Source organism: Ziziphus jujuba, chromosome 2 (assembly GCF_031755915.1).
Source record: "Ziziphus jujuba cultivar Dongzao chromosome 2, ASM3175591v1".
Lineage (NCBI taxonomy): Eukaryota > Viridiplantae > Streptophyta > Magnoliopsida > Rosales > Rhamnaceae > Ziziphus > Ziziphus jujuba.
The window spans coordinates 10,164,683-10,175,602 of record NC_083380.1 but is presented as its reverse complement, the minus strand read 5'-3'; the positions used below and the strand labels follow the sequence as shown (position 1 = coordinate 10,175,602).

The 10,920-nt window shown below is 35.8% G+C and overlaps 1 protein-coding gene across 3 annotated transcripts; it reads left to right on the top strand.

Annotated features, from left to right (window-relative positions):
• The first annotated feature begins 530 nt into the window (after nucleotides 1–530).
• LOC107418239 (protein transport protein SEC24 A) lies at nucleotides 531–9,738 on the top strand. Of its 3 annotated transcripts, none has more exons than XM_016026922.4 (14): nucleotides 531–936; nucleotides 2,466–3,626; nucleotides 3,706–3,844; nucleotides 4,163–4,353; nucleotides 4,853–4,960; nucleotides 5,056–5,259; nucleotides 5,474–5,705; nucleotides 6,495–6,644; nucleotides 6,827–6,983; nucleotides 7,230–7,357; nucleotides 7,448–7,770; nucleotides 7,853–8,038; nucleotides 8,749–8,983; nucleotides 9,257–9,738. In XM_016026922.4, exons 2-13 carry the CDS (start codon nucleotides 2,508–2,510, stop codon nucleotides 8,980–8,982), a joined length of 3,171 nt encoding a protein of 1,056 aa, XP_015882408.2. In that variant the 5' UTR covers nucleotides 531–936; nucleotides 2,466–2,507; the 3' UTR covers nucleotide 8,983; nucleotides 9,257–9,738. The 3 variants fall into 3 exon arrangements, with proteins under 3 accessions (XP_015882408.2, XP_015882407.2, XP_015882406.2); XM_016026921.4 differs by having other exon boundaries at nucleotides 2,458–3,626; nucleotides 8,749–8,991; XM_016026920.4 differs by having other exon boundaries at nucleotides 532–936; nucleotides 2,458–3,626.
• Nucleotides 9,739–10,920: the final 1,182 nt, after the last annotated feature.

Below are 10,920 nucleotides of genomic sequence, written 5' to 3'. Positions count from 1 at the left end.
AATAAAAAAATAATATATCATTTTTTTCATATTATTTGATAAATTTTTGAATATCTAAAATATATTGTTTTAGATAATACAAATGGCTTTACAATAATAATATTACAAATATTAAATTTATCAAATTATATGTATTAATATATTATTAATTAATATATTTATATAATTTAAATATGTAAAAAGTATACTTTTTAAATAAAAAATAAATAAATTTAATATTACCATATAATTTAATAAATAAATTTAATAAACATTTTAATAATTTTAAAATTTATCAAAAAAATAAAAAAATTAATAATATTTTCCCCTTATAAAAAGGGTTTATAGCATTGGACTGTAATACATCGTCAAAAATATCAGTACAGCAACTTCATTGACGAACTTTCCTTTTTTTTATTTTTTTATTTGTTATTATTATTGTCATTATTATTATTATTAAATATGTCGTAAAAAGAGTTAATAAGTTTTAAAGAAAATACAAAAAAGGAAAAGAAAACAAAAGCAGATTAAAAAATAAAGAAATAAAAATATAATTTAAAAAAAAAAAAAAAAAAACGTAAGGCATTCTAAGATTCGAAAGGAAAGCAAGGAGAGCCCTCCTTGGCCGTGAGCCCAATTCGCCTGCTAATAACACTTTTTTGGACGACCAAATCTCCACGGCGACCCGATTCCGTACCACCCACCGAGACTCTCCGATCCGACCCATCAACCTCCGGGCCACGTCACTATCTCCGGTCAATTACTCTCACCGGCCGATCACACTTGGATTCGATCCCCCACTGGATTGCCGATCCCCCACCCAAGAAATCCCCAAGCTCCTCGCGTGCACAGTCGCTGCCTGTGCACAGTAAAAGAAAAAAAAACCGAATCACCAGCTTACGACGACGCAACCACCACTGGCTTTGCTGAGATCCGGCGTCAGCTTTGTTGAAAAGGGTAAGTTTTGGATTTGATTGTTTTTCTTTTATCGAATTGGAATTCTTTTTTTTTTTTTTTCTTTTATTTCTTGATGCAAAAGCTTAATTAGATAATAGTCTTTTACACTTTGTTGGAAAAATGAAACAGGGTAGTTTTGCCTTAATATGGATGAAATTGTTATCTGGGTCAATTTTAATTTAACAACCTGTTTGATAAAATCGTTTTCTTTTTTGTCAATGTCAAGTTTTGTCGTGTTAATCCAAGACCACACCCCATTTTTTACATTTCTAATATATTTGGGTCGAAACGATTTTTCTATGCAAACTGAGGCAGTAAAGTTATTATTTAGTTGATTAAATGAACATTATGTAAAAAAGAAAATTAGTTGTAAGTTTTAGTATATAATTTGTTGGTAATGGTAAGCAATCCAACTTGTGTAGATTAGCTGGTAAAACGGTGTTTTTTTTTTTTTTTAGGCCCTTAATGTTGAAGAATTGCCTAAGCTTAAGAAGACTGATAAAGATAGTAATTTTCTTGTTCAGCATTTAATGGTAATCTCATTGGGTTAGGTTTTCCATGCTGAGAGGTATTCTCTGTTATAGATGTTGTGCTTGTACTCTTTTATGTGGCTATGTGAGATTTACTTGCATGGTGCAATCACAATGGGCTACTGCTTTTTTACTTCTCAGCGGCATTTATATCATCCTCTTCCCTCTTCTATCTCCTTTCCATGATGATGGAGTAAATGGCCATCGAATTCTAGTCAAACAGTAATACTTCTTTTCATCTATGCCTCTCATAGCCTTTCTGTTCCCAGCTTGGTTTTATCTCCCTCATGCTTTATAATCACATGGAAATTGGGAGATTTTTCTAGCAAAACCTAGCTCCTCAGATGCACAAACCTGCCCTTTTCCCTCTTTGTTGGACAGAATTCCTTTTGTGTTGATTTGCTTGTGTGTTTGCCCCGTTCTCTCTTTATCCTGCAAGAGGATAATGTATGCATGAGCTGCTTCTTCTTCTTCTTCTTTTTCTTTACTTTAGCTACTTAAGAAGCAATTACCAAGTACCAATCTTTCTTGTTGCATTCTAAATGGGGTTAAAAAACAGCTAATTCAAGACAAGAATCAAATCTAGGAATGAAGACAATCAGCAACATTATAAAATATTATCCCTTTTTCCCAAAAGATAAATGTTTAATGTCGTTAAAGTATAAACAATAGAAAAGATAAAAACTAGAAAAATTAAGGAGTGTTATGGACACTAATGTTTATCATCCTAATACAATGCACACTAACACAACTCATTATAGTTATAACTGATCAAGTTAAGCCTAAGTATATTCCTTTGTTGGATGTTCCCTCCTTGTTGGCTGTCAGATACCTTGGTTGTTTGTACTCTCATGTCTTGTTATTTATTTAATGTTATGAATGTCAGTTAAGTTATTTAATGTTATGAATGTCAGTTAAGTTGTGACATAACCTCTTTCAGTTTGTATAAACTATTAAAATTCTTATACTTGCTTATCGTGGCTGGCTTCAGTCATACAGGTACTACTACCATAAATATAGGAAGTGATATTGAAGAAACCAATGGGAACTGAAAATCCTGGTCGTCCAAATTTTGCCGCAAGACCTGTAGCTGCACCTTATGCAGTCACTCCAACTATGACACCTTTTTCATCTGGTCCTGTGGTTGGAACCAATCAACCTGGTCCCAGACCTACTCCACCAATAATTCCCCAGTCTACAACACCTTTTTCATCACCTAGGCCTGCGGTTGGCACAGATGCCTCTGGCTTTAGGCCTACTCCACCAGTTGCTCCACAGAGTACCATGTCTTCATTGTCATCTGGGCCTCTAGTCTCCGAGGCCTCTGGTTTTAGACCTCCTCCACCAGTTAGGTTCAATGATCCTTCTGTGCCTCCTCCACCAACATCTAATGCCCCACCGTCTGTTGGACCTTTTTCACGCTTTCCAACACCCCCACTTCCCTCAACTACTCAAGCATTCCCTTCGCGTGCTCCACCGATAGGTCAACCGCCATTTCAACCTCCTGTAAGTCAAGGTTTGTCACCACCAGTTCCATTTCGTCCACAGCAGCAGATACCTCCCGTGCCAATGGGGTCCCCTCCTCAACATGTAAATTATGCATCATCAAATGTAAATGCTCAGCTTCCATCAGATCCATCATTTCCAGCTGCCAGGCCTAATCTCCAGCCTTTCTTACCTGGATATGCCCGTAAACAATCTAGTGCAGATCCACAAGTTCAGCCTCTCCAGTCTCCATATCTAGCTAATCAAGGAGGCAATTTCCCTGCACCACCAATGGCATCATCCCCTTTTGTTGGTCACCAAGGAGGTTATGTTCAATCTCCATCTGTTGCAGCTCCTCTGGGCTTGCAGTCAATGCAGCATCCGGGCGCTGCACCTCCTACTGGTGCTATCCAAGGCTTGGTGGAGGACTTCAACTCACTTTCTATTGGATCTATTCCTGGATCAATTGAAACAGGAGTTGATTTTAAAACACTCCCGAGGCCATTGGATGGTGATGTTGAGCCAAAATCATATACTGAAATGTATCCTATGAACTGCAATCCTAGATATTTGCGGCTTACTACCAGCGCAATACCAAGTTCGCAGTCCTTAGTTTCGAGGTGGCACTTGCCTCTTGGAGCTGTTGTTTGTCCACTTGCAGAAGCACCTGATGGGGTTAGTGTTCATATGATCATAATTGATTGATGTTTGGTGTACAATGATAACCTTGTTGTTTCTGTTCTTCATCATTCAGGAGGAAGTTCCAGTAATTAATTTTGCTTCTACTGGCATTATTCGCTGTAGAAGGTGTCGTACATATGTGAATCCTTATGTGACATTTACAGATGCTGGAAGAAAGTGGCGTTGCAACATTTGTTCTTTACTAAACGATGGTAAATTCCACTAGCTCGAACACCCTTCTATCCGAAAAGAATGTGTTTTTTTCAAGAAAAAAATGACACGTTTGATATTGTTGAGGATGTTGAACTCTTCTTTGTACTAACTATATGATTTTCACTTGTGGACAAGATCTCAAACTAAATTTAAATATTATAGGTTGTAACTGCCTTCATGATATTTTTCTGCATGAACCTAGTGTATTTTGGTTGCTATGATCTCATAGTGCAGTGGTTAGATAGTCGATTTGTTGCACATATACTTAATTCTTTTATATGGCATATTTGCTGATTTTTGCCAACTCCCATGCTCAGTTCCTGGTGATTATTTTGCCCATTTGGATGCCACTGGCAGAAGAATTGATCTGGATCAGCGACCTGAGCTTACACAGGGTAGTGTGGAATTTGTTGCTCCAACTGAATATATGGTGCGACCACCTATGCCGCCACTGTATTTTTTCCTCATTGATGTTTCTATATCTGCAGTTAGAAGTGGTATGATTGAGGTAAGTACTTCCTGGATCTAGCTATGATTTTCTGTAATTCATCTCTCTCTGATAATGAAATGTGCTTTTTTTTTTGTACAGAAAATAACTCAGAAACAATTAAGAAAGCTTGAGGATCATTATGCCTGATATTAGATAAATGCGTTTTTATTTTATACAAAGATTTTTATTATAAGATGCAGCTTATTCTTAATTACAGAAAGTTTTAGTCTTAAAAAAAAAAAGACAAACTTTCAAAACAATGCCTGGTAGTCTTGTATAAAATTAGATGTAGTGTATGTTTTGTTTAACTTTGCAAATGACAAAACAGTTGCCTTAGTCAAATGCCTAGTCTTGAGTATGACCACTTGCTAACACCTTTTCTTTTCTAGGTCTTCGATTTTAACTACTAATTTGTGGTCTGTGTCTCCTTTCTTTGGCTGCTTCTATTGCATTAGAATTAGTCTTTTTCCCTCTCTTGGTTTGTTCATGGTTGAATGTTATGTGTACCTCATTTCAGGTTGTGGCCAAAACCATCAAATCATGTTTGGATGATCTGCCTGGCTTCCCTAGAACACAAATTGGATTTGCAACTTTTGACAGCACAATACATTTTTATAATATGAAGGTACGTATTTTCTGTTACTACCAGTTAATAAGTTTTTATTCTTTCCTGCTTCAGCAATCAGAAATTGCTAACTCATGTGGGTTATGCTGGTGCAGTCATCTTTGACACAGCCCCAAATGATGGTGGTTTCAGATTTGGATGATGTATTTGTGCCATTGCCAGATGATCTCCTTGTTAACTTATCAGAATCAAGAAGTGTGGTGGATGCATTCCTAGATAGCTTGCCTACCATGTTTCAGGACAATATAAATATTGAATCTGCTTTTGGTCCAGCTCTTAAAGCGTCACTCATGCTTATGGTGGGTTATTTTTTTTCTTATTGACACCAATTGAACCCTGTATGTTTGCAATCAATCAATCACTTCTAAATTATTTCTCTTTCTGTCCTTCAAGCATACCATGGTACTTGAATTACTAATCTATTTATTTTTGTATTTTTTTGGTGAAGTTTAGTTGTTCATTTATGTCTTGCTAAATTCAATATCTATATATTTTTATGTGTATGTGTTGCAGAGCCAACTTGGGGGGAAATTGTTGATTTTCCAAAACACACTACCCTCTCTTGGTGTTGGCCGCTTAAAGTTGCGTGGAGATGACCTTCGTGTTTATGGGACAGATAAAGAGCATGCACTAAGACTACCAGAAGATCCATTCTACAAGCAGATGGCTGCAGAATTTACCAAGTTCCAGATAGGGGTTAATATATATGCATTCAGTGACAAGTACACTGATATAGCATCATTAGGTACAGTGATCTTAACTTAGTTTTATTTTCAGGGAACCAAGTTAAAGTTAATGTTGGAGTTGGGGTGATTATTCTTTGTCAATATGTTACGTTCACAGGACCTGCATGTGTGAGAAAATATCTTCTTAATATGCTTTTTAGCATTATCTATTGTGTCTAAAAGACCCTAAATTTGCATGTTCTCATTATCTGAGTACTTTGTTTGTAGTGCATGTGTTATTTGCCACTGAAGCTGTTTGATGCTGCGCATGATGGTTGATGGGTCAGTGTCGTTTTTCAGATGGTTATTGTCTTATTTTTTTGCTCGGTGAAAATAGTATTTATAAATTGAAAAAAAACAAATTCTGGGGAGATTTTCTTTTTATTTCCACTGCTCATACCCTTCTTTTATATCCATGGTGTGAGTGTTACTTAGAGATTCAATTTGAGGTTGAACTTCAGATGGAAGCTGCCTCTGGTCGATATTTCTGTTATTCCTTATTTTATGTGGTTTGATTATTTAGTAAATCGTAAATGTTGATTACAGTACACGTTTTTCTTTCTATGCACCTTTTGTATTTTTCCTGTTTAATCTCGTGGTGTGTGAGTGTGTGTGTTTGTATCCATGTCTGCATGTGCTCGTATGCTTGTTTGTTTGTTTGATCAGGTTTGGGAAGTGTTCACATATTTTTAAACCTTTCCAGCTTTTAGGAAGCTGAAATTTTTTTTTCTTTAGTATATAGCAAGTCATATGATATTTGAATGATAGGTAATCAGTATCTTGGTTTTATCTTTGAACTTTCCATGTAGGTACTCTGGCAAAATATAGTGGAGGTCAGGTATATCATTATCCAAACTTCCAATCTGCCACTCATGGAGAGAAATTGAGACATGAGTTAGCTAGAGACCTCACTAGGGAAACTGCTTGGGAAGCTGTCATGCGTGTACGATGTGGAAAAGGTCAGGCTATCTGTGATGTTTCTTTGATTTTCAATGCAAATGCGCATGTGCATTTATGCTTGAGATCTTCTGATATTTATTTATTTTTGGTTTGATGTTTCTTTGATTTTCAATGCAAATGCACATGTGCATTTATGTTTGAGATCTTCTGATATTTATTTATTTTTCGTTTTTGCTCTTAGGAGTTCGCTTCACATCATATCATGGGAACTTTATGCTAAGGTCCACCGATTTATTAGCGCTTCCTGCTGTAGATTGTGATAAAGCATTTGCAATGCAGATGTCTCTTGAAGAGACTCTATTAACTACTCAGACGGTGTATTTCCAAGTTGCTTTGCTGTATCCTTTTCACTGGATGTGTGATGTGAACTATGCGTTATATTTCTCATGAATTTTGGCACCTCCTGATACAAAATGTTTCTTTGATTAATTCTTTTCTATATTTCAATTTCAATTATGAATGTTCTTGTAATTGTTTGTCTGTTTGTTGTACTGGTGAAGTGACTGACCAGTTTCAAGTAGTTTATCAGAGAAATCTTTTTGAAGTGAATATGTTTAAAGTTAATCTTCTTTAACCATGTAAAGATACACGGCATCTTGTGGTGAGAGACGTATTAGAGTACATACAGCAGCAGCCCCAGTGGTGCAAGATCTTGGAGAGATGTATCGTCAGGCTGATACTGGTGCTGTTGTCACCCTGCTTACTAGGCTAGGTGGGTAACATCCTAATGATTCTGTGTGCAGTTATAGATCTTTATTTTAAAATTTTGATGTTTCTTTTTTTTATCTGAAATAACTGGCAGCAATTGAGAAAACATTGTCCCACAAGCTGGAAGATGCTCGAAACGCTTTGCAATTAAGAATCATCAAAGCTCTCAAAGAATATCGAAATCTGTATTCTGTGCAACATCGATTGGGAGGGAGGATGATATATCCAGAATCTTTAAAATTCTTGCCTTTGTATGCATTAGCTCTTTATAAATCAACACCTCTCCGTGGAGGATATGCCGATGCTGCACTCGATGAACGCTGTGCAGCAGGTTACACAATGATGACTTTGCCGGTTAAAAAATTGTTGAAGCTTTTGTATCCTTGCTTAATTCGACTCGATGAGCATCTTTTGAAGGTAAAACCCCTAATAGAACATTTATCTATAGCAGTCTTTGTTTTGAAATGCTTAAAATTGTTTCTTCTTTTTAAATATGCAGTCACCTGCTCATGACGGCCCCAAAAGTGTTGAGATAAGGTTGCCATTGGCTGCTGAGAGCTTAGATCCCAGGGGCCTTTATATATATGATGATGGTTTTCGTTTCATTTTATGGTTCGGTAGAGTACTTGCACCTGATATAGCTATGAATTTACTTGGGCCAGAATGTGCTGCAGAATTGTCAAAGGTATGACACATTCCTTCAAACAAAAGAGGAAAAAGAAGTATATTAAAGAATTAAAGATGGCTAAAGGGTTAAAGATGAAAGGGCTATAATGGTCTTTATTCGCAGTTAGGAACTTAGAGGAATCTTTTGGTTTATTCATGGGGTCCGTAGTTGTCTCGAATGGACTTCAACTTGCTCTATCATAGTTTGCTAACAGGTTTTGGAAAATTTGCAAAGCAGATCTGCACATATGTACTCTATACGCTAATATTCTTATTTTGCAGACCATGCTTTTATTGTTTTTACCAAGTACATTTGAACCTCCATGTATACCAGAAAAGGCATCCTATAAGAGATTAAAATGTAAAAGTGGTTGGCTTGGCCGCAAATGACTAAATTATCTTGCTCCCAGAGCCTTTAGATTCACTTGGGAGCAACTCCTTCCATGGGTTGTTTTACTTCAAAAGATAACATTTATTTGGGAACTCTTGTATGGTTCTGAATTTTTATAACTGGTGCTGCTCTTGTGTGCTCACTTGTCAGTTTAGAATATTGTTAGACAGGTCTTTATGACCCTAACAATCTGAAAGTCTGTTATTAAATATTTGCCGGACAATTGTCTTTTCTCTTATTTATCTGGCGAAGTTTTTCTTTATTTCTAAGATGCTATTTCTTAAACAGGCTGTAATCGACATTCACCGCTGCTTCTTTCTTGTTGTGTTGAGAATCAGGTTTCCCTTACTGAGCGTGATAATGAAATGTCAAGGAAGCTAATGAAGATTCTCAAGAAAATGAGAGAAAGCGACCCCTCATATTATCAATTATGTCATCTCGTAAGACAAGGTGAACAGCCTCGAGAAGGCATTCTTCTCCTTTCAAATCTTGTTGAGGACCATATGGGAGGCACCAATGGCTATGTTGATTGGATTCTACAACTACACCGACAAGTCCAGCAAAACCCATAAGGTATGCTGGTAATGTTTCTTGTTTGACTTTGACAATTAGTTGATGTTTGGAACGAACTTCAAAAGATTTCTTTTTTTAACACATTCGATGCCTTGTCCTGGCAACATTTAATACCTAATGAAATATACTGTGGTTAACCATGGAACTATTTATTTCAATCAATCATCAGAACCAAATTTAAAAGATAATTATGATAATTAGAAGAATAGTGGCTTAAAGTATCTATCTTGGAAAATGCTTTAATCTCTTTATTCATAACATGTCTATCTGCAGATTAGCCCCGTGGACTGTTCTTCTTTTACGTCAAGTTAGCACAGGGTGTTATCAAAGCTTGTTCCATGGCGCATCTGTAAAATGCTGGAGCATTTCCTTGCATGTCAAGAATAATTTCTGATTCAACAATGGTGTCTTCTTGAGGAGTGTGGTCGATTGAGTTGAACTGGTAGCCGTACGGATATTTTAAGATAAGTTGCCAATTCATGGCAAGGAAAAATAACTAGGGGAGATGTACTTTTAGTGGTATAATTTTGTGCATCAGTCTTTATATTTGAGAAATACAGAGAAAAAAGAAATTTTTGTTCACATTATTGTCACGACTTATTGGTAGCAATTTTTCCCTATTTGTGTTTTATTCCATTCTGATTGTTTTTTAGCAGGAGATAGAAAATAGCTGTTTTACAACTTTTTTTGCTTGAATACTTGAATACTTGAATTTGGTTCTGTAACAATCGTAATGTAATTCTGATATTTGAAGAGATGTTTAGTCCTTTATGAAATTTTTGATTGTGGTAAAGACATAGTAATAACTTTTTTTTTTTTTTTTTTTTTTTGGGTTCGAACGTAATAATACATGTGATGGTGTTGTTTTGGCTCAAAGCTTGAACCTGTTTGAGCTGACATTTGAAAGGGTCAATAGGGATTAGTTTGAACTGATTGGCAATTCATGGAGGAAAGTGATTCTTTATTTTGTTTTTGTTTTATGTTTTTATTTGGGACAAATGCATTTTGGTACCCTCTATAATTATGAAAGTTTTAATTAAACTTTCTAAAATTAATTTGGACACATTCATATCCTGAAAATATAAGAAAATTTCAATGTGGTCCAATTAGGTTAAATGTAACGGAATCCGTTCAATTAGAGCAAGTGCTTCTCATGTGATCTCAATTTCCTTTTTTGTTTTTTTTTTTGTCATTTATTTGTTTTTTTCCTGAAATTTCGAGTGGTCAGAATTAAAAGGATTTTAAAATGCACTGACTTCTCCATCTCAACCCTTGAAAACGATACTGCGTTCGTATTGTGATTTTCTTGTCTGAAAGGGACATTTTCTTGTTCATTTCACTCTTGTTCATCTTAATCGAGCTCAGCATTGTGATTTAGCATCTAAATCGAGCCATTGCTTTCGATTACTCAGGTTACGAAGCAAAGTTCGAAGCCACAAAGGGTCTGGGTTTTTTTTGAAAGAAGAGAGGGAGCAAGGAGTGAAAGAGACAGAGATTACGTTTTTTGTAAAAGAAAAGAGAGGAAAAAAAAGGTGTGCGGGTCTGGGTTTTTTTTGAAAGAAGAGAGGGAGCAAAGAGTGAAAGAGACAGAGATTACGTTTTTTGTAAAAGAAAAGAGAGAGGAAAAAAAAGGTGTGGGGACACAACAGAAGGGAAAGATATGTGCAGTCAAGTTAGGTAACCTATATCTTTAAAGGCTTATTTATTCATTTATTTATTTTGGTGGGTCATGTTATGTTGGTGATAACTTTTTGTTTGTACTATTGTATGGGTCATGTTGTCACCCGAAGTAGTATTGGTGTGTAAAACACTAGTTTTTTCATTTTCATTTTTTTTTTTGGTCGTTTTCAGAGTAATGTGAGTTTTATATGGTTGATGTGTAAATGGTGCTTTGATAATGACAATGTTGTTTTATATGGTTCGAGATTCTTCCGGTT

Coding starts and splice junctions, on each gene's coding strand:
- LOC107418239 (XM_016026922.4), top strand. CDS start 2,508: ATGGGAACTGAAAATCCTGGTCGTCCAAATTTTGCCGCAAGACCTGTA. Junction 4,961..5,055: donor TACATTTTTATAATATGAAG/GTACGTATTTTC, acceptor ATGCTGGTGCAG/TCATCTTTGACACAGCCCCA. Junction 5,706..6,494: donor CACTGATATAGCATCATTAG/GTACAGTGATCT, acceptor CTTTCCATGTAG/GTACTCTGGCAAAATATAGT.